We start from the raw sequence: 24195 nt of genomic DNA on the forward strand, positions 1-24195 counted from the left end.
TCTTATTTGAATTCTCACTCTCTTATCTCCCTCCCTTCTCCTCCTTCTCTCTCCCTCTGAGAACAGCTCAGGGACAGGCAATCAGGAGAGCTGGAGAGATATAAATGAAGCACCACCATCTAAGGATGGTGTGTGAAGCCAAACTCTTATCATTTCGTCACAATTGCAACAAGTCAGAATTCTGATCCTTAATAGGGTGGTTTAACCACAGAGAGAGCGAGAGAGAGAGAGAGAGAGAGATTGAGAGAGAGAGAGAGAGAGAGAGAGAGAGAGAGAGAGATGTGTTATCAGCTGTGTCTTGCTTGGGAAAGGCTGTTTAAAGTGTGGGCTGGGTTAACCAAAAAAGCTGACACTTATAAGGAGCTTGACGGCCAGCTTGGAGTCCCTTTGAGAGTGAGGGAGAGATAATAGGGGAGAGAGGAGAGTAAGGTAGGAAGGTAAGAAGGAAGGAAGGAAAATAAGGTGAGAGGAAAACAGTGTGGCAGGAGGTCTCTTTTTTTTCTTTTTTGTTTGGGTTTCTTCATTTTTTTGCCAGCAATCAAAACCGACCACAAAGAAAAGTATGTGGCAGGAAATCTGGCTACTGTCCTTGTTGGGCTCTGCCACAGCGCTACTGCCCAATGAATTACCAGGTAACTATTTGCCCACTGAGCAAGGGGCAAATAACTTTGTCAGCGACTACAACATGACAGCAGAGAATGTCTTCTACGAAAGCGTTTTGGCTAGTTGGGAATATAATACGAACCTGACGATCCCTAATCAGGAGAAACAGGTAAGAGGTTTTGCCACCACCCTTCTGGGCTGATTTTTTTTAACCTAGCTTTGTGTGGTTCTAGGCTAGAATATCCAATTTGTGTTTAGAGTACTATATTATTTTTCTGATAGAATCTAAACCTTAAATTAAAATAACTGTTTAAACATATAATGTAAAAAAACCTTACTTCTAATAAAACATAATATGCACAGATAAAAAGAAGACAACACATTGACAGTGGGCATCAAGGAATCATGAAAGAGTTCAAATCTCAAAATCAGCTTGGGCACATTTCTAAAACAGAGTGTTTGGTGGAGAGGTGGGTTTCATTACAGTGCTGATAGATAATGCCTTCTCATGTGCATGAGTGAATTTGAAACTATTTATATTACCTTTGTCCACATGCATATCCCACTGTGTAGCAAGATAAAGGGTTAGTGTGTAGCTAATTTATTAGGACCCTTCCCGTCTAAAAATTTTAAAAATATATAGCCTCTGTACCCCAAGTGTGTCATGAATTTTAGACTAAAAACAAACCACTTAAACTGCACTCTGCGGTATGTGAGAATGACATTGTTCCTCGATTGCATCAACATTTTCAGTTGTCAGGTAATTTTTAAAAATAATGAAAATCAAATCAAATTTCATGCATTAAAAAAATGAATCAAGGGGGTATTTCTTTATAACAAACACCAGATTAGCTGTTTAAGCAAAAAATGATAATGATGCATAAGGACATCATTATCATTTAAAATATTTGATGTGAGGAATGGTACTTTTCATTTTCCTGTATGCGTTGTACAAGGCGTATCTGTCTGTTTGAACAATAGACCCCTGAGTGGTAATCATTAGCTTGATTGTTATTGGATCAAGCTGGCGTTTCTGAGACAGACACAGCAGCACTAAACAGTATTCATCCAATTCATAAAGTATTTATGAAGATATTGCATTCTTATCATTTGTTTCAGTTAATAATTGTAAGTGTCGAGAAACTATTCAAGAAGATAAGTACCGAAATATAATTGAATTTTTGATCCTGTGTGAGAATAGTTTGCAGGTGTTATAGAAACACATACTAATTGTGAAAGATAAAAAGCAGGGAGAAAGGGCTAAGGAGCCTTGATAATCTGAAGGTTGACACTTTTGATTTGTATATTATACAATCATCGTGGTGCACAGACTACTTTATTTAGCTCTCTAATGACAATTTAAAAAATGTAAAGCAAGGCAAATATATGCAGCATTTACTTTGGTCACAACTTTAACCCTATTGATACCACGAGGATGGAATATTTCAGATTACACAACTGAATTTGTAGAAAAAAGAAAACAACTATTACTTTGAAAGCTTTTTATTCTCAGAAAATGCAGTGATTCTTCTGCTGTGATTCTCAAGTGCAATTACACAATGTGTACCTTGCACTGAAGCTTTGGCCAAAGGTTATAATTAACTAATTTTGCTTCATAAAGTATAATAAAACTTGCTGAATAATGTTAACTTAGTAAATTGCATACCACTGTAGTTTTCCATATAATTAACACAAAACTGATTTTAAATGCGGCGTTCTGAAATAAAACAGGAAACACTGTACTGCTATTATGGCATCCGGTAGACTTTTGCAATATAGTGTTGTAGTTTCTTTGATTGCATGATATTAAATTAAAAATAAGATGATACATTTATTTTTTAATTATCGCCATCCTAAAACTCAAGGTGATGCAAACCTTTTTGGCCATAGCTGTATGTGGAGTATGTAAAAATATGAAAGCAGCATTTCACCTTATTGAAAGATGCTTTCTATGTCATCTATTAAAAAAAAAAAAAACATTCCACCCATTAAGATCCTTTAAAGCACTGTTTACTTATAAAGGATTTTGAAGAGTTATGTTTGGGGATGCCTTGGATGTTTGTCAGTTAGTTAGGCAAAACAAATATTCTTCTATTGTTTGAATGTTGGGCAGAGTCTAAATGAATTGTTTGGTACATCAGTAGAACTCCACAGCCGGTCCGTGATAATATTGCTTGGGTTAATAAGATTAGTCCTGTTAGGGTTCCATGCATGTATAAATCTGGGTAGTTTGTTAAGATAATAATAATAATAATAATAATAATAATAATAATAATAATAATAATAATAATAATAATAATAATAATAATGTAGGCTCATTATGTATTTTGCTTGTATTCTACCCGTCGTTCTGCGCAGTTATTTCTTGTAAAGATGTGAAATAATTAAGGTTTGGATTAACTTGTCACCGTGGTCACTGGTGTCAGGGATTCCGTGGTTTTTGTATACAAATATGCAGTTCGGAAAACATCAACCCTCTCAATGTACAACATTTTTTTTTTTTTTTTAAATCAGAATAATATCATTGTAGCGATCTCGGTTAACGCAGGCAAGACGCATCACACAGGGCGAGGGAACCCGGTACCTCTCGCACTATAGAGTCGATACCGCTGTCCATTGCAAAGAGCGTATATCGGACTTAAGTCTTGGTGTATGATTACGTCACCTACCAGCCCTGCTGCTGCCTTCCCTCGTGGTGCACGCTATAATATGTAAATAAACCAAAATTTAAAATAACTGCAAACTGTACCACAGCAGAAACAACAGGTGCACACAACGAGACAGTGTTTTTGAACTTCAAACGGTGTTTGTTAAAGGTATGCAAAACCTACCGTTATTTCATTCTGGGTAGACCTTGCCCTGTCACTCAATGGACGATATTTAGAAGCCAGCACAAAAGCAAACACACAATTTCTTAGATGGATAAGACCATTTTAATGGTATAAAACAGGAAACGACTCTTGTCTGGTCCTACCTGCAGCAAAGTTTATAAAGTTAAATATATACTGTTGAAATGGTTTTATTCAGCAATGAAGGCTTCTTTTTAAGATAGTAAACCAATGCTCCCAACATGGCAAGTATTTTAAACTGCCTTATTTAGGGAATACTTTCCTTCAAAAGAACAGTACTTGCTTTTCATTGTTTGCTTAACAATTTTCTTTAATAAACTATAGGCATAGCACTGTGCAGAGTTGCCATTGGTACTGGGTGTACCATTTGGTGCTACTTTCATTTGTAATTAATGCGTGCTCAGTAAGTACATATTTAACCTTTTATACTGAAAGCACTGAATTGTTGTACTGCTTTTAGAATGAAACACTCACCTATAGGTACCAAAACTGACTCGGTGTTATTGAATAAGAAAGTTTACTGATCCAGTGTTTATCTATACTCAAAGTAAGTATAATTTACAGATAATTTTGGTATAATGTACATACAAAAATGCAAATATACAGCATATTGTTCTTATCCTGTCTTCCGTCGCATTTCAAAGTTCTGATCTGGATACACCAACACAAAATGATACTCTACATTTCTGTTGACAAGACTAGATTAAAACACAGGACAATTTTAGTTGACTAGACTAACTCCCCTTTCACACTAGCATGCTCTACTTGGGTTGGAACTACTTGGGTCAGGACCCGGTGTCATGCGGTGTCATGTGATTTCTCACTGCTTTTGAAGAAGCAGGGTTAACCTGGGTGACAGACACAAATAAACAATACACGGATCAGTGCCCTGGAAGCAGCTTGTTACTGACACTTCCATCCAAGCTTCTCTGAATTGAACCATCGGCACAAATGTTAGTTAGAGCAAATGTTTCTTCATCCCGACTGCAATCTGACTCATGGTGTGTCTCTAGCAACAAAAACATGGCTAAACAGAGTAACAAAATTGTTCCTTGTGAAAGTGAAACCTTCATGCTGGTGTGGTTGTTTGTTATTTCGTTCTCCACCACTCATTTTGTCTCGCTCAAGCTGGGTCAAAGCGTGTTGACCCACATCCTGAGATGGGTTGCTGGTACCCAGATTAACCCGGGTTCGACCCAGGCACGTGGTTTCACACTACGTCGGATTGCGACCCGGATAGCCAGAACCCGGGTCCAGACCTGGGTAGGCGTACCAGTGTGAAAGGGGCTTACTCCAACAACATCCACTGACTAAAACTTGATTAAAACATCTGACCATTTCAGTCAACTGAACTAAGAGAACGACTTAATTAGACTGACAGACAAAGATAGACTAAAATTACAGAGCATTTTCAGGCAACTTGACTAAAACTTTGACTAAAATAAAAAATGCAGACTAAATGAACACTGCTCTGTACCTTCTTGAGTGCAATAATGTCTTTTTTGTAGTGAGGTGACCAAAACGACGCAGTATTCTATGTGGGGTATTCAAGCTAAAATTCTTTGTTCTTTAATAGAAATACTGTTTACTTTTTCTTAGCTTGTTTATTATTTAGGTGCTGATTGTCAGTGGGCAATTATGAAATAAAACGCATGTACTTTGTACTGTTTCATGACAGCATGACTGGGAGATGAGGTTCTTCAGCTGCTCTTCAGCCCCGCTTTGGCAGCCGAACCTGGGGCAAACCTATTCCTGCTTGATTTGCAAGCTTTGGTGAATCATAATGTAGGCTTCATGAAAGAAACACATTTGACCTGCATGTGTTGAGATAAGAAATTTAACTAAATTTGGAAAACTGCAAAAATGAGTGGCTGGCCACATTCCTTAATAAAGCATTTGGCAGCTTTGGAAAGTCAAAATTGTATATTGAACCCAAGTCAATGGGAAGAATAACAAGGCTGAAGCGTATGAAGACAGGATGAAGCAGCGACCATAACACTGCTGCTTATCTTTTTAACTTGGAGGAAAAAAAACATTGCTCTAACATAAAGATGTATTTTAAGTCACAGAGGGTAAAGAAGGAAAGGGAAACAGATGCAACAAAGGGTCAGAACTGAAATCTTGGGAGACTTTTAGAAGGATATGCTAAGAACAGAGGGTTTGATAAGAGTTAATCCAGCCATACCCCACTAATGCAAATGTCCTCCCTAACGCTTCAGATTGCAGCTTCACTAAAGGAGCAGGCTTTCAACGAGGCCTGGGGAAACAAGGCCAAGCAGCTCTTTGACAGCATCCTGCCATCATTCAAAGACGAACAGCTGAAGAAGCTGATTAGTAAAATCCGAATCCTTGGGGTCGCCAACCTGCCTGTGGACGAGCGAGAGAGAGTGAGTCTGTGTACCCCCTCATGCCCTTCCTGTTTTCTGAACTTGCTTTTCTCTTCCATTTATAACCTGGACTAGCTGGCTTATATCAAACTATATTTTTACTCAATAAAAACCAGACGAGCAAATACACTAGAGAAGTATTTATTTTGTAGAGGTAATCGATTTCAAGCCTGTTTCGTGACTTTGTCCCTCAGTCTGCCCTTCAGGAGCCACCCATCTTCATGTTTGAAAACCCTTTCTGATGCCTGGAGAAACCAGTCAAAGCACATAATGGCATTTTCAACGGCACAAAAGAATTCTATTTCATTGCGGTGAACAGAGCTACTTGCTTGAATGAAACCGCTTTTTCCTTTTACAAGGACAGAAGGCTTTGAAGTACAGATCTCTGTTGGTTCACAGTTTGCAAAATAAATACAAGTAAAAAGAATAAGTGAACGATCAAACTTATTGATCGTTCACTTATAGTGTATTGTGAGGTTCAGGAACATTTCCACAGACACCTTTTTGATTTAAAGGTTTTACAAGGTACATTGCCCTATTTTGTTAAAGCTTTAAGAATTGATTGTTTCCAAAATATTATTAATTTATTTTAATCAAAATTGGAACAGTTTCAAATATTGGAGCTGTAAGATCAGTATTGCTTTCTCTGAAACAGTTGTAATTCCTATGATATTCCCAATATTTCAGTAGGTAATACAAGCTTTGTGGCTGTTGAGATGGTTTTTGCATGATATTATGTCAGACATAATGATCGGTTATTTTCTTTACTATTTCAGTACAATACCATTTTGAGCCAGATGGACAACATTTACTCAACCGCCAAAGTGTGTCCCCCTGGCGTCTCAGACAAATGCTGGTCCCTTGATCCAGGTCAGTACTGTACAGGGTAAGGGCTGTTCCTCTAGCGTCTGAAATGGAATATGTTTTTTTTTTTTGTTGTTGTGGATAATCACAATAGTTCCCGAGCGAATGAAAAACCCTTTCTAGTGATTGCAAGGATCTCCAGCAATCCATTTATACTTAAAGGTAGGCTGTTTACTACTGCTGATTCCAAGCTACACTGATTTCATACTGCTGAGAAAATGCTGGCATTACTGTGCCTATGTTTAACTAAGCAACGTTTTGCGGCAAGAAATGCATCCTATATACCAAACAGTGTCACTGAATGGGTAAATGTTGTGATTACTAAAAACTACAACACACCAGCCTACAACATTGTTCTTGGTAGTTAACCCTACTTTACCAATATACATGGGGACCATAGATAGACGCTTGAGCTCCCACAGCAGTCTTGATGTTACAGGCAAGACTAAACTGCTTCCGCAAGACCTTCATACTTCATTCAAGTAGACATGGGGATCATAGATAGATTGCAGCTTGAGCTCCCACAGCTGTTCTGCTGTGTCAGTTCACTGAAAGATCAGGGTGAACAGCAGGGTGAACAAGCCAGTTCATGTTTATAATGAATATTGGGTCAAAGCTGGGACTTTTTGTTCATGGAATATTTTACTTTTTTCAGGATACCTTTCAGATGCACGTGTATTCCCGGAAACAGCAAGATTTGTATTTTTTTTTCAACATGTACAAAAACAAAAGTGTGCATATATAACACAGGATACTGTAATAAATAAACCTGCAGCAGGAAAAATCGTGATAATGAGTGGCTTATACCAAGACAAACAAACTCATGCCAAGTCTCTTCCCAAGATTTTAGCATCCTTTAACCTGCTAAAGGTAGAATTGAGTGGTTGTTCAAACATTTTCTTCTTAAATACATTTGAATATATCATGAGGAGGAAACTGACAATCAGTAAACCCTGTTTCATGCACCTCATTGCAAAAAAATAAAAACGTTAGCATCATTTTATTTGTGGGACACATAACTGTATGTCCCTTGTATCTTACAGGTTAAAAAATACACAGTGGAATTGGTTTATTAATTTTATAATTCATTTCATAAATTGAACGGTATACTGCAATATTTTTTTTATAAAGGATGTAATACAGTGAATAAACTGACTGGCTAACTCTTGCTTGGCCTCCCTAGACCTCACAAACCTGCTGGCAACCTCCCGGAACTACAAAAAGCTGCTGTATGCCTGGGAAGGCTGGCACAACCAATCAGGCGTTCCGCTGAGGGAGAAATATCCAGAGTTCGTGAAGCTCAGCAACAAAGCCTCCACAATGGACAGTAAGGATGTTACAGCATTTTGTTCTCTGTTTGAAATATTGTAGTCACTCACACACTGTTAAAATGTTCTTGGAGGCCACAGAGAACATTAAATAACATGAAGTCACCAAAAGCTTAGACCTGTTCTTATACTCGTTTTACCAAAGAATTTATGACTGAGCGAAAGGTATGGAACTCCTGGCTGCTCTAGAGTTTTGAGATATTGGAAAGTCAGCAGTGATAATGTGAAACAACAACAATTGTTTTTATTGATGATCTGTTTCTTGTATCCAGATTACACGGACACAGGGGACTACTGGCGATCCTGGTATGAATCCCCCACTTTTGAAGAGGACCTGGAGAAGATTTATAAGCAGCTGGAGCCGCTGTACTTGAATCTGCATGCGTTCGTCCGCCGTAAACTGTATGAGCACTATGGGTCCAAGTACATCAATCTCAAAGGGCCCATTCCTGCTCACTTATTAGGTAAGTAGCTTCTTGTCCATTGACAATTTTTCATGCATCAAAATATGTTAGAAAAGGACACAACCTTTTTTGTTGAACATGGCCAAGCAAGCAAATTAGAATGTGCACTGTCCCACAACACTGAACACTACTGAACCAATGGGATGGGTTACTAAGCAGGTTAACAAAAATGTCATGCCTTATTCATTGAAAGAGCCATATCAGTCTCACAAGATCACTGGTTGTGGACACCCATAACAGAATGTAAGGATTTAGAAAAAAAAAAACTAAAAAACTATCTGGCCATCAATGTATACCTAACGTGATATTTTGTACAGTTCATTCACATTAACTATACATTATTCCAGCTGTGTTGTAGTCGAGTCACAGGGGGGTAAGATTCGAGTTGAGTCTTTGACATGCCAAGCTCCAGTCAAGTCACAGAGTTTGTTCGAGTCGAGTCACCTATCTGGCTCGAGTCAATTCAAGTCATTAGTTGTGACATTGAGACAGTTTTTTTAGCAATCTACAAGTAAAAAGAAAATAACATTTCAATAAAAAATACTAAACTGAGATGCACAATTATGTGATCATACTTACAATTTTACTGATGTCAGGATGCAGACTTCGTATTTCTCTCTGTCTACTCATTGATTGTTAAAAGCAAACTCGATGAGCGCAGGTACTCTATATTTTCCTTCCTTGCTGCTGACATTCTTCTCTCTGTCTCTCTGTTGTCATGTGTTCCTCTCACTCATAAAGAGACGGGGCTTGTGCGCATCAGAAGAAGGGCTGCGGTTATTGAAAACGAAACTGATCGTGTCATTTATTTTATCATAAGACTATGACTGAGTTGAGTCTTTTGACCAGGGACTCGAGTCTTCATGCAGGGACTCGAGACGAGTTGAGTCACCGAGAATTGCTACTCATGAATATAGCTTTCCAAAGAGGATGAAGTATGAAGTTTTTCTGGTTGATTGCAGAGTTCTGAGCATTATGTTACAGATAAGGCTAAATTGCTGGCACAAGACCTTCATAACTACAAAATACAAAAACCTAAAAAAAAATCTCATAGCTGATTTATGTTTTAATATTGCAAGTTTGAATATTCATCAAAACTCTGATGTTGTATTGCTGAAACAAATGTTTTCCAGTTTAAGGGAATTGCAATAATACATGTGCAGCAATTCAATATGAAACAGATGTAATTACAGAATCCCTTATTACATCACAGTAGAAAATATGGCTTAATGTTCTTACTCTGTCAGCAAAATGTGCTATGGGCAAGCCTCTGATTACTAAGGTACAGTAACATTCTGACCAGTTGACACTCGTCCTGTGTACAATTCCAGGTAACATGTGGGCCCAGCAGTGGAACAATATATATGATATGATGATTCCATTCCCTAACAAACCCAACCTGGATGTGACACAAACCATGATCAATCAGGTAACTCCATCATTACACACTTTATTTGAATCATCCACTATATCCACCAAGGTGGTACATAGCAATAATGTCACTGTTTCAGTGCGTTGTAATTCTGAGAAGCATTAAGGTGTCATAAAAATAGCAGTCATAGGATGTTAAAAAAAACTACAATGCTCGAAAATAGCGATTTTACTATAAATACTAGGATGTTTCTCTCCATTTACAGAACTGGAATGCAACACACATGTTCAGAGTTTCGGAGGAATTCTTTACATCCCTAGGACTAATTGGTATGCCACAGGAGTTCTGGGACAAATCTATGTTGGAGAAGCCTGACGGTCGGGAGGTGGTGTGTCATGCTTCTGCCTGGGACTTCTACAACCGCAAAGACTTTAGGTGAGTGTGCTGTGAGGGATCAATGGGGATCACAATTCAGGGGAACTGAGCCCTATGCAATACCACAGTATGACAGTCTTAGATCTATCTATCTATCTATCTATCTATCTCTCTATCTATCCGTCTGTCTGTCTATCTATCTATCTATCATTTATTTCAGCATGTTTTCACACAAAAGCTCTTCTTCAGCTGCATAGAAAGAAAAGTAAACTCAGTGCAGTAAACTTGACAAATACTCCACTGTTTACTTTGCTTTCTACACAGCTGAAGAAGGGCTTTTCTCCGAAAAATCCTGAAATATTTACTGAATTAGCTACCAACCCTTCAATCAGTAAACAAGCACTCACACAGCACCATGCCAGATTTTTTTTTTTTTTTTTTATTTTTTTTTTTTGATTTACTGTAACTGTTCTTCAACCCAAGGCTTCCCCACAGCATTACTAACCTTAGGGTTTGCAAGGTCTTTGTCATGACACAAAGGCAACAGCTTGTTTCTCAGTATGTTTTCATTATAACTGTATGTATGATTTACTCAGGATTAAGCAATGCACTACAGTGACAATGGAGCAGCTGTTTACAGTACACCACGAAATGGGCCATATAGAGTACTACTTGCAGTATAAGGACCAGCCTGTGACTTTCCGTGGTGGAGCTAACCCTGGGTTCCACGAGGCCGTTGGCGACGTCTTGTCCCTCTCTGTCTCTACACCCAAGCATCTAAAGGAAATTGGCCTGCTCGACCAGGTCACTGATGATGCAGGTAAGGAGTCACACAGAATCTTAAAACCAAGACAAGCCTTTACACAGTAAGGTGGATCAGATCACCAGCCACTAAGCAAGTGGAAGCTAAGAGGGTGGTACAGTGGTCAGTATTCTGGCCCAACATGTATTAAGCTTTTTGGAAAGATCCACTTTGAGTGTTCAGCCCCAACTCGGCACTTAGCTTTAATTGCAGGTGTCTGCAACATCAAGGGCTGATGTATTAGTCAGGGTACCAGAAAACTGAAAATCGCATATACTGCGTCTAAAAAAACCAAGAAAAAAAGCTTCCATCAACTATGCATATTAATCATCTCAGAAAATATATCGATCCATAGATAGAAAAGACGAACTACTATTAATGGAATATATTTAGTATAATACATTTATTATGTTCAGCTCTTAATGCATTGTTTTAAACTCGTGAATCTAATTTTTTGATGTGTGATTTGGTTTTGTAGTAAAGGGTGTGTGTGTGTGTGTGTGTGTGTGTGTGTGTTTTTTTTTTTTTTTTTTTTTAATAAAAGTTCTTTTTAAAATTCAAAATGAATTTCCTTCCAGAAAGTGACATTAACTACCTTTTGAAGATGGCTCTGGAGAAAATCGCCTTTCTTCCATTTGGATATCTAATTGACCAATGGCGTTGGGGCGTGTTCAGCGGACGCACTCCCCCTGAGCGCTACAATTATGAGTGGTGGTACCTGCGGTGAGTGAGCACGAGAGTGTGGGAGAGAGCATGGGCGAAGTTGGGCCGCTCTGCCCTACATGCAGACCCATTGAATCTAGATGTTTAGAATTCTTTCTGTAGGAACAGTTGGGCCACATTTAGTCCTGGGGTATTCCAGCCACAGACACAAACCTTTACAAGAGCAAGGAAGAAAACCTTTTGAATTAAAGTGAACTCCACAAGACAAGCTACCAATGCTCTTATAATGATTTGCAACATGTTTTTTTGTGCGTCTACAACGTCCTTCTGCAATGTCTTATCAAAGTTTATGTGTCTTACAGAACAAAGTACCAGGGAATCTGTCCTCCAGTTCCACGCACTGAGGAACACTTTGACCCTGGCTCAAAATACCATATTCCCGGAAACACCCCTTACATAAGGTAGGCGCCTTGTAAACAGATAGACACAATCCTATTTAGCCAGATGGCGGTTTCCTCCTACTCCTCCCCAGTAAGATGGTTTGTAACTATTATAATGGGTCACCGTATATGGAATGGTTGCCTACCCGTACAGTAACAGCATGCATTTCTAATACAATAATATTGTAACTATACAATATTCAAAGATATTATATCTTGTTGTTCATATCTGATTTTATCTTACAGATATTTTGTGAGTTTCATCCTGCAGTTCCAGTTCCATCAGAAACTGTGCCAGCTTTCAAACCAAACAGGACCACTGCACAAGTGTGACATCTACCGAAACAAAGAAGCTGGGGCTATGCTAGAGTAAGAACATGAGAGGGAGAGAGAGAGAGAGAGAGAGATGTTATCAGCTGTGTCTTGCTCTGTTTAAAATGTGGGCTGGGTTAACCAAAAAAGCTAACACTTATAATAGGATGCTTGCCGGCTAAATTGGAGTCCTTTTGAGTGAGAGAAGGAGATAAAAGGACAGAGATTGGGACTAAGAGGAAAAGAAGGTGGATAATTAATAAAAATCATTAAACCAAAAGTAATAACTGTGGTCTGGTTAAGCTACCAAAGCAAGACCGAGCTTATTACCTTTCATATCTACACCCATTGATCAGTTATGTTCAAATTGAATAAGACATGATTTGTTTTCCCTTCAGAAAGATTCTCAGTGCTGGATCTTCCAGACCATGGCAGGAAATCCTAAAGAATGCTATCGGAGTTGACCATATGGACGCGTCTTCCCTACTCAAATACTTCGAACCGCTCACTCAGTGGCTTGCGAAGCAAAATGAAAACGAAATACTTGGCTGGCCCGATTTTGAATGGCGCCCCCCAGTGCCAGAGGGATACCCTGAAGGAATTGGTAGGAACTTGCATTAGGGGTGGGAGAGCAGGCTCAACCCCTATCCATCCCTTGGCCTCTCGTTAGGTGTATATAAAGACAGTTGTGCCAAATAAGGAGGTTTGGGGTGTGGATTACACTACTGTGTACTGAGAGGGTTTGAACTACAAATCCCAAATCATGGGTAAGCAAACAGTCAAGCAGGTTAATGCAAAGTGCATCAACCTGCATCAACCTGCTGTGGTGCCTTAAAAATGCCACTCAGTAAATCATTATATCAAACAGGAATCTTTTTCTTGATAACAAAGAGAGACTGCAAATCATATTGGCCTCCTATATTTCAGACATTCAGGTACAGTATTAGGCAAAGCTTCAGAATTACATTTGGGATCATTTGCATATATATATATATATATATTATATATATATGTGTGTGTATATATATATCCTTCTGGTGTTTATACACACACACCCAAATAAGGACGTGGGTTTACATAATTGTATTAACATTTATATATATATATATATATATATATATATATATATATATATATATATATATATATATATATATACATATATAACAATGCAAACTTAAACCTTAAAAATAGCCTCTAAGGGACTTCTGTGCTAGCAGACAGCATGACTAGTTCATAATTGCAGTTGTCACATTTTTTGGTTATTTGGTACTTTTTATAAGGATAAGGATTGCGGCCCCATAATTACACTTTAATGCAGACAGCGATGTCTGTTTTTTATGTATAACTTCCACATGATGAATGTGCACAGTAGGCTGAACTATGGTAGAATGTAGCAAAGAGACACCAAGAAAAACATATTTGAGTGTGATTCAATTAATTCAAGTTGAAGAAAACAATATTCTCCCTCTTCCTCTTCCTACAGATAAAATTGCAGATGAAACAGCTGCCAAGGAATTCCTCCGTCGGTTCAACGACACGGCCGAGGACGTCTGGAACGCGTACACTGAGGCGTCCTGGTCATACAACACCAACATCACAGAGCACAACAAGCAGATCATGGTAACTGCAAAAGGGCTGCCATTTATACAAGCTGGGCTGGTGGGAGAGTCACCTGGCCTTTGTGTCCCATGAACACTGTCTTCTAGAATGCTGTTGTTGTACAGTATTTTAATAAGTTACTTAGAGCACTGGAAAATACACAGTGTCATCCATCAACATTCTCAAGCTTTCCTTACAGGGTTTTACCACCAAAATATATGTTGATTTATAAAACATTGCCTTTTGACAACTTGTTGCCTTTTTGGACCCATGGCAGTTTATTTCATTGATCTTGACATGGCAGATGTAAACACTGCCACTGTTTTAAAAAGCGTATGAAGGACCCCAGGTTATAATAATCAAACATACAATAGTTAATATTAAGATCTGCCGCTATTTATCATTTGAATAGACTCTCCTTGTGCTCCTTAGAATAAAAAGTGGATTTAATTAAATAAATCAACACAGCTACTGGATTATTTCTCAGCAGTCAAATGTCCTCTGCACAACACGGACCAAGCACGATTGGGTGGTCGTGATATGGGAGATTGCATGGTATTTAGTTTATCCTTTTCTATCGCTCGCTCACCTTCAAACATCTTGTGGAGTATACTGTTGTATAAAATATGTTTTCTTTGATTGCTTTCCAGTTGCAAAAGAACCTTGACATGTCGACCCACACCCTGCAGTACGGACTGGAGGCGCGAAATTTCGACTACACGGATTTCCAGGACGAAAGCACCAAGCGCATCCTCAAGAAACTGAGCGACATTGAGCGGGCTGGACTTCCTGAGAACGAACTGAAGGAGGTTAGAAACTATTCAGGATAAGGGAGCAGCAAAACAGCACAATCACATCAGCGTTCACTAGTCTTATGGTGCAGAACATCCAACACACTGGGCAATTAATTAGGCCACCCAGTTGGATAGTTTCATTTTTACTATTGCAGTGTGTGTAATAATAAAAATAAAAATCTATCAAAACATTGGTAAGTCATGTTCACTGTTTGGATTTTACCAATTTAGAATTTTCTTCCTCTTCTAGTACAATAATATCCTCTCCAGTATGGAAACCAAATACAGTGTAGCTGAAGTTTGTCGTGACAACGGAAAGTGCCACCCTCTAGATCCAGGTGAGCAGCCACAGCTTTTCAGTTTACTGAACCTAACCTGCTTCTTCAACCCTGTGGGGTGGGATCCTTGGCTGTCCCCTGCCCAGCACACACCATTATGTAAATGCAATCCTTGTTACTCCTGCCTTTCCCACGCTTTCTCACAGATCTAACAGAGATCCTCGCCAAATCCAGGGACTACAGTGATCTTCTTTTTGCCTGGAAGGGGTGGCGCGATGCCTCAGGGAAACAAATCCGTCAGGAATACAAGAGATATGTAGAGCTCAGCAACAAGGCGGCCAGGCTGAACGGTAAGGGGTATCGTGCACTTGAAAGGTTGTGTGATTCATCTGCCAGTTCCCATTTCCCCCCACCATGGAACAGCAGTTGTTGGATATATGAGAAGCTGCATTCATTCCATACTGTTATGTAAGAAAGACCACTTGTCTGCATGAGTTTTCATGCCATGATTTTTGACCAATGGTATTTTACTTTGCAAAGCAAATGAAGGCAATTATTTCTCAAGTAGTGCATTGTAAACTTAATGAATCCTCAATGTGTTGCAGGTCACTCAGATAATGGGGCATTCTGGCGGTCTCTGTATGAGACGCCAACCTTTGAGCAGGATCTAGAGACACTCTACACCGAGATGCAGCCTCTCTACCTTAACCTGCATGCCTACGTCCGCAGAGCCCTGTACAAGAAGTATGGAGCGGAGAATATTAACCTGAAGGGTCCTATTCCTGCTCATGTGCTGGGTAGGTCAAAATGAACTTGAATAGAACTGAAAAGAAAAAAGGCATCTAGGCTCTAATTACACATGTTTAATGCACGTGTTCCTTTTATTAACTTACAAACAGCGCTACTGGTTCTTGAACAAAATATTACCATTATACATACATACCTGCCACAAGTGCTGTGTGGTGGTTCTTCTTCTTCTTCTTCTTCTTCTTCTTCTTCTTCTTCTTCTTCTTCTTCTATTTGGCAGACACTTTTATCCAAGGCGACTTACACATGTGACAGGGCAGTAAAGGGCTACAATGCAAGTGTAATATTTACATACAGTGTAGTTTACAGTAAGTGCAAATAATACTACTAAAATGCATTATGAACTAGGATGCAACAAATTAGGCTTACACCAAGTTATAGCTACAGTGACAATAACCAAACATACTGATACAACTTAATTTCTTCAAAGCTGTAGAACCAAAAAAGTGGCAGGTCAATCTTATTCTTACTTTAGCAGGAAACCAATATGTAAAACTGTAAACACAACAAAGTGTTGCTACGTACTGTACTGTAGTAACATAAAATGTTTATACTCTAACTCCAGCATTCACCCGCTATAGGCACACACATTAGTCTTTGAAAGGTTCATTTAATTTGTTCTCCACAGGTAACATGTGGGCCCAGTCTTGGGCTAACATTTATGATCTTGTGGTTCCTTTTCCTGATGCCACCCAAGTGGATGCTACACCAGCCATGGTTGCCAAGGTAAACCAGACTAGATAATACCCAAGTTTGGGCAGTTCAGCATTTTATGTCAATAAAGACATATGCATTACTTTTTGTGGCTTTATTGGTTCTCTAGTATTGATTCACCACACTTCCTTTAAAGTAGAAAACTGTTCATGCAAACTGGGCTTTGTACATGGGCTTTCCTTTATTACATGTATATGCAAACTTTGTCCCTGTATATAAAAGATACCATTATCATTTTATTCTTTTAAGCCTTGACACAATTAAGACATGGATTGTGTTCACTACCGGTCAAAAGTTTTAGAACACCTCCATTTTTCCAGTTTTTATTGAAATTTACGTAGTTTAATGTCTCAATGTACTCTGAAATTAAAGCATAGAACAAATAAACAATTGGCGATAAAAAAGAAATCATGGAATTGTTTTGTTTAACAAAATTTAATCTAAATTTTTTACTCATCAAAGTAGCTACCTTTTCCAGATATAACAGCCGAACACACTCGTGGCATTCTTTCAACAATGGAAATCAAATATTGTTCGGAAAGTTCCCACAAATGTGTTGCACTTGTAGGTTGCTTTGCTTTCACCCTTCTGCCCAGTTCATCCCAAACCAGCTCGATGGGGTTTAAGTCTGGAGACTGTGCTGGCCATTCCATTAGTTGAAGCCTACCGTCTTGTTCTTTTCTTCTGAGGTAGTTCTGACATAGCCTGGAGGTATGTTTTAGGTCATTATTTTGCTGTAGGATGAACCCCTGACCAACTAGGTGTATACCAGAGGGTATTGCATGGCGCTGCAAAATGCTGTGGTAGCCGTTTTGATTCAGGGTGCCACTCACTCTGTGCAAGTCGCCAACTCTGGATCCAGCAAAACAGCCCCCAGACCATCACGCTTCCTCCTCCATGTTTGACAGTTGGTGTCACACACTGAGGAACCATCCTTTCGCCTACTCGACGGCGTACAAAAACCCTGCGTGATGAACCGAAGATTTCAAATTTTGATTCATCGGTCCATAAGACCTTCTTCCAGTCTTCAATAGTCCACTGGCGGTGCTTCATTGCCCAGGCAAGCCTCTTTTTCTTATTTTGCCATCTTAGCAATGGCTTTCTTACTGCCACTCGACCTGTCAAACCTGCAGCTGGAAGTCTTCTCTTCACAGTTGAAACTGAGACTTGCTTACTTCGACCAGTGTTAAGCTGTGCTTGAAGCTTTTGTCCTGTGAGCTGCCTATCACGCAAGCTGTTAACTCAGAAACTTGTCTTCTGATGATAGTTTGTAAGTTTTAAGGCTGTGTGTTTAATGTTTTTCAGGGCTGGAATGCTAAGAAAATGTTTGAGCAGTCAGACCATTTCTTCACTTCCCTGGGTCTCCTCCCCATGCCCCAGGAGTTCTGGGACAAATCCATGCTGGAGAAGCCTACTGATGGACGGCAGGTGGTTTGCCACGCTTCTGCCTGGGACTTTTACAACCGCAAGGACTTCAGGTACAGAGAGAATGGGACGATACAGCACAACAGAAGTATTTATGGGTGCCATCCTCCCTGGGTTTCTTGTTGAATTTATCACATCGTAATCTTTCCTGAGTGCCCAATTCTTAGTTATCTAGATTTAACTATTTTTCACACCATTTTTAACACCAGAACCTTGTTGTGTAAAAGGCATCGCTGGCAACTGCAAAAGCAGAATTCAAGCAAACTTGCTGAGCCAGCATGGAATGGAAATAGCAGTAGGCAATATAGACAATAAGGTAATGAAGAAATAATCTGATGCAACTTGCATTGGAATTTAAATGTCATTTAAATGCAGGCAATCTTGTTTACTGTGTAGTTTAACTCCTTAATGTGTTAATTACATTTAAATAAACTTCTATTGCATGTTAACCATTTAACTAGGAACTGATATGACTTAGCACGGTAGCTCTTACTCAGTAGGTCAGGAAATGATGGTCTATTCTTGTATTAACAATGACTTTATTGTACCAGAAGGCTACAAAACACTATGTTGTGTTTACAAGAAATGTTTTACGTTTGCTGCAAAACTCTTTAATGCAAGGGCAGGTAACTCCAGGTTTACCAGATATAATTATATGATTAGGTACTCCAGGACCACTCACGGGCTTAATTGATTCAATTGAATAATTAAAGGCATGAGTAGCATTGAGTGGTACTCGGCCAAGAGAAGTTCTAAGCAATTTTATCTGCCAGAATAACAGGAATCTTCACATTGTTGAAGCACACTGAACTGCACTGTAGTGTTGAAGCTAAATGTGCAAAGTGCAACACCTTCACTGTGTGCTGTATGCAGCATGGCCAGGAGATTTCACTTTCCCCAGAACTTTTTAACCTGAGCACAACCACAACAAAATACCTGCCTAGACACAAAACCTCAACAGGAAAACAACAACCTGACAAGGTTTAAAGAGTGCTTTCCTGTTATGTTAACTAATAGTTAACTTTAAAGTTTTAGAAGCATTGTGTTCCCAGAGGGAACACCGCGCTAATCATCTACCAATATCCAATGGTTTGTCAGTCATTACAATTATCATGAAATTCAATTCACCTTTTAGCTAGAGGCAGACAAAATCATGTATCCATTTGAATTAAATTAACGCATCATTGCACCTTGAAATTCCATTTAAATTGCATGAGCTTTTTATTTCCCTTAATGCTGTCCTCCGGCTAAACAGTTAATTGAATAATTCAGCCGCCTTGTAGTCAATACAAATCAAACCTCAAGGATTGTTGGTTGCAAAAAACAAAACAGTCATATATCTAAACACCATCTATCAGAAGTACAACAAATTGCTTTAAAAATAACAAAAACAAGCCTCACTGTCAAAGGTCTTTCTCACTTGATCCTCGATTACAACTAATCATAAACCTTAGAACTTTAACCCACTGATCAGAAAGATAGCATTATTCAACCATAACAGTCAATAAGCTGACTATTTTGAATAAGGTAAAAGCAATGGCTTATAATAGCAACAAAACAACACTTAAATGACAATGTCTTTTTTTCCTTTGCACTTCTGAGAACCTTCAGACAGTAATCAGTCATCTATTATTATAGCTCTGGCAGAAGAACGAAATGTTAGTAGCAACCCAATTCGTTACCCTTTCACTTCAGAATCAAGCAGTGCACTGTGGTGACGATGGATGATCTCATCACCGTCCATCATGAGATGGGACACGTGCAGTACTTCCTACAGTATAAGGATCAGCCCATCTCCTTCCGGGATGGAGCCAACCCTGGCTTCCATGAGGCCATTGGAGATGTCCTGGCCCTGTCTGTTTCTACGCCAGCGCACCTGAACAAAATCGGACTGCTGGACAAAGTGGGAAATAACCATGGTATGACATTTAAAGAACAAAGTTGATTTTGATACTTTTGAGAAAGCATAGTACTCGTTGCCTTTTGTTCCTATTAAACCTTCAAATTCCCTTCCTCACCCCTAGAGAGCGACATTAACTACCTGATGAGCATCGCTCTGGACAAGATCGCTTTCCTTCCCTTTGGGTATCTTATGGACCAGTGGCGCTGGAAGGTGTTTGACGGGCGCATCTCTGAGAAAGAATATAACAAGGAGTGGTGGAACCTCAGGTGAGACTTTAAAGGATCTGTCAAATCTGAAAACACTCTCCAGATCCAAATGTATATTCTTAAGTCTCTTTCTACCCCCACCTTCAGGTTAAAATATCAAGGTCTGTGCCCTCCTGTGCCACGCTCCGAGGAAGACTTTGACCCAGGTGCCAAATTTCACATTCCTGCCAATGTCCCATATGTCAGGTGAGTTGTATTCATCATTATATTCCCTAGAGCAACCTATAGTCTGAGTGGTCAACACTTCACAAAACTGTTCTGAAAAAGTAATGAATATTAGTGTAATACCTAATATACCCATATAATACCTGCCTACTTGCATTCACCTTGAAAACTGCAGATAATTCATTCACAGTATCCACGCTTAAACTGTGAGAAAACACTTTATCTTAGGCCAGATAACACTAGGCCTTGCCGAAGCGAGCAGCTTTTTCGAACAGTATTTGTCACTTAAAATCTTAATCGGCTAACAACAACAAACTTTTTAAAGCTTTTTGTTTCTTTGTATGACTGTGACTCTCCTGTCCTCTCCAGGTACTTTGTCAGCTTTGTGATCCAATTCCAGTTCCACGAGGCTCTGTGCAAAGCAGCCAAACAGACCGGGCCCCTACACCAGTGTGATATCTATCAGTCCAAGGAAGCTGGCACACTACTTGGGTTAGTCCTGTGCAACATGAGTTCAAACTGCACAATATAAACATGTATAATGCTTTCCACCATTTTAGCTTGCATTTAATTTGTGCCACTATTATTTGCAAAACACTGAAGGATAACCTTTTGTCCCCTTAATAGAGATGTGATGAAGCTGGGATTCAGCAAGCCTTGGCCTGAAGCCATGAAAATGATCACTGGGCAGCCTAAAATGACAGCCTTGCCCCTACTTAAGTACTTTGAACCTCTGATTAAATGGCTGGAAGAGGAGAACAAGAAAAATGGGGATATCCTGGGATGGCCTGAATACGACTGGGTTCCAGGTAAACACGCCTTGCCAGTGACACATGAAGGAACATTTGTGGCTTTATCTTCCAGAGGGGAGCAAGCCAGTATGACAAATAATTCTGATCAAATAATAAATATACTGAGCTGTGTGATAAAAAATAAATAATAAATAATAATAAAAAACTATTTCCAAAAAAATGTAAATTGCAAGTTTTACGTAATAAATACTCCACTGTTATATGATTGTTTATACATTTATTTTAAATTTTACAGGAAGTAAAAAAGCAGAAGAAACAGGCAAGGTCAGTTTTCTGGGGATGGACCTGAGCAGCGGTCAGGCTGCAGCAGGACAGTGGATTCTACTGGTCCTTGGACTGGTGCTGGTGGTAGCTACCAGCTACCTGGCGTACAGCGTGCTCTCCTCCAAAAGGAAACGATCAGTGTCTGAACTGGAACTCCACTAAACCTCCTGCTGCTCTATTCAAGTCAAAACTGTTTGATTATGCAACACGAGCCAACACGATTTTCTAATTTATTTGTAAATTTGAAACTTAACAAAACTGTCAAATGTAAAAAAAAAAAAAAAAAAAAAAAAAAAAAAAAACACAACATGAATTCATTTTGCTTTTTTGTTTGTCTAGCTAGAATTATGTCTGCAGCTTCTTTGTTTAATTCACTTATTAATGCTGTGTCATTTTGAAAAACAGAAGTCTGTGTGGTTACCTTTCTAATATAAAAATAAAAGTACAATCAAGCTGAAAAGTTTATTTTTCAAAACGATGAACACCCTTACAAGTGTATCTGTGACATAACCATAACAAACTATATATTCAGAGGTTTAAAATCCATTTTCATTTTAGCTTTTAATATTCTTTAATGTTGCACTGTTCAAATATAAAGTAAATGAAAACCTCTGGCACAAAATGAAAAGCGTACTACAATATACAGAGCTTTCCTATCTTTTTTTCCATGCTATTGTTTAACATAGAAAGAAAAAAATCTTCCAAAACATTCTCGTATTAAGCCTTCAAAAACTGCTGCTATTCTTCTTTGGGTTAGAACTTGCATTCTGTGCACCAAATAAAGATATTTAAAAAAAAAAAAAGGTACTATCAAGAACACATTTGGCATGTGAAAAAATACCAGAAGAACTTGAAAACCTGAAACGTTACAAAAACAGCTGTGAAAACCAAGTAGGTGAACAATAGGGCCCTTATTGCATAGATGGATTCAGGGTCTGTGATCTTACGTAGGTGTTTGGAACGTATGGACACGCCTAGCCTGAATCCAGCTATTTTCTTTCCCTGGAGCCAGCAGAAGTAAGTCCCTTTGTCATCCTTCTGTACAATGCGGAAATGCAGGTTATTGCCTTGGTCAATGTATATCCGCGTGGTCTTGTTGAGTCCTATCATGAACTCGGCACGGTAAAGCCTTTCTTCACCTTTGTCCCATGCCACGGCATGCTCAGGTCTAGCCCCTGGACAAGCCAGGATGAGAGGGTAGCCCACTGGATGCATGTGGTATTGAATAGCCACCGTGGCAGTTTTGGAGCTAAATCCCAGGATTTCTAGAAAGGATTTTTCCCCGGCTAATACCTCAGGTGGAGGAGGGCAGGTGGTTATACAGCTGCGGACTAGGAACTCTGCTTTCTTCATCTGCAGTTTCTTCTTGAAGCGGCGGGGGACAGAAGCTGACCCGCAGGAGGCCACGCTTGGGATCTTGCGTCTATAGCGGCTGTAAAGGAATTCACTCTGGAAGTAGCAGAGCCCCACTTTGGTCTGCTCGCCTCTCACGTCACATCGGTCACACATGGTCCAGTCCCAGAAACTAGTGAAGACATTATATTCCTTGGTCTTTTCAGGCTCTCCTGGTTTCACAGCTTGGTGTAGGTCATTTTTGGAAATCGCTGTGCTACGAGCTTCCTGTATATCCACATCATAACCATAAAAGAATTCCCCCCTGGATGTACCGCAGATGTAGTGGCCGGAATCGCTATGTTGGGAACGGAAGATCACCAGGCTGAAAAGACGGATAATGAACCGGTTCTGGATGTCCGATCCCAGCCCTATCTCTGCAGAGTCTATGAACTTGGTGCCGTTGAAATCGGTCAGGACTTTGGTATTCATGTGGCCAAGGAATTTCTGGTAGAACCAGACCACATCGTTGACCTCTTCAGGTTTACAGTTACAAGGAAGCTCTATAGTCATGTCAGCTAAATAAGCTGCATTGTCAAAGATCAGGAAAGCAGGGCAAGGGATCTTGGCAAAGATATCTTCTTTTTCCTCTTCTGCTTCATAGCCCTTCAGTGAAGGGATAAACTCCACAAGAAACAAAGCAAACACTTTGATCATGAGCTCCATTTTAAAGCATCACTGTTCATTCTGTTCCAATATCGAAATGACAGACTGAATGATTTGCTTAGCTGCTCAGAGATTTGTTTCCAATCTGCTTGTTCTAGAATGTGCAAGTGCTATACAGTGTTCTAGAATAATCCATGGACTATAGAACATTTAGAATGTTGAACTGTACGGAAATTCTAACACTGTATAGAGACAATACACAAAACTTTATGACCACCATTTCTTAGAATTACACAAAAACACAATTCAAACTCTGCCAAAGTTTACGTGGCACTAGAAGATAGACGTTAAGGTACAGAATGCTAAGTATTATGCCAAGGGTTGCAACCTTCCTGTTTAACCATTCCCACATTCTTCTTATGTAATTTTCACAAATGGAAACATGGTACGAGTACAAAGATGACAATCAATACTCTAATGAAAACTGCAGAGCGGTGACAAAATTACAACTCTCTAAAGTTTACAACAAAAACAACAGTTTTAGGATTGCGACAGAACCAGAATTAGAAAGAATTATGGAAAACAAGTTTCCGAGTTACAGACATTACTAATGTGTTTGTTTCTTTAAAATTCTACTGACTTGCAATACTATACAAGAGTATTGAGGCCCTCTGCTGGTACCTCTGTGAATGATACACAGCATCACAC

The 24195-nt window shown here is 39.2% G+C and overlaps 3 protein-coding genes across 3 annotated transcripts in view; 1 reads left to right on the top strand and 2 right to left on the bottom strand.

The window, feature by feature from the left end:
- The first annotated feature begins 404 nt into the window (after positions 1-404).
- On the top strand, positions 405-21776 carry ace (angiotensin I converting enzyme (peptidyl-dipeptidase A) 1). The gene is made up of 25 exons (XM_041231306.1): positions 405-772; positions 5672-5839; positions 6616-6709; positions 7887-8030; positions 8304-8495; positions 9827-9924; positions 10133-10302; positions 10839-11062; positions 11623-11767; positions 12070-12168; positions 12394-12516; positions 12858-13063; positions 13946-14082; positions 14712-14870; positions 15106-15193; positions 15340-15483; positions 15739-15930; positions 16569-16666; positions 17960-18132; positions 19775-19998; positions 20104-20248; positions 20336-20434; positions 20783-20905; positions 21041-21222; positions 21461-21776. The coding sequence occupies exons 1-25, from the start codon at positions 563-565 to the stop codon at positions 21649-21651; spliced, it is 3828 nt and encodes a 1275-aa protein (XP_041087240.1). The 5' UTR covers positions 405-562; the 3' UTR covers positions 21652-21776.
- On the bottom strand, positions 21769-23910 carry LOC121301718 (Ig-like V-type domain-containing protein FAM187A). The gene has a single exon (XM_041231307.1). The coding sequence runs from the start codon at positions 23545-23547 to the stop codon at positions 22300-22302; it is 1248 nt and encodes a 415-aa protein (XP_041087241.1). The 5' UTR covers positions 23548-23910; the 3' UTR covers positions 21769-22299.
- Positions 23911-23939: 29 nt separating this feature from the next.
- Positions 23940-24195, bottom strand: part of ccdc103 (coiled-coil domain containing 103) — a 4052-nt gene continuing 3796 nt past the window's right edge. The window contains exon 4 of the mRNA XM_041231308.1: positions 23940-24195. This exon is cut by the window's right edge and continues 529 nt beyond it. The gene's annotated coding sequence lies outside the window, so the exon portion shown is untranslated.

The sequence above is a fragment of the Polyodon spathula genome, chromosome 28 (genome assembly GCF_017654505.1).
Source record: "Polyodon spathula isolate WHYD16114869_AA chromosome 28, ASM1765450v1, whole genome shotgun sequence".
Classification (NCBI taxonomy): Eukaryota; Metazoa; Chordata; class Actinopteri; order Acipenseriformes; family Polyodontidae; genus Polyodon; species Polyodon spathula.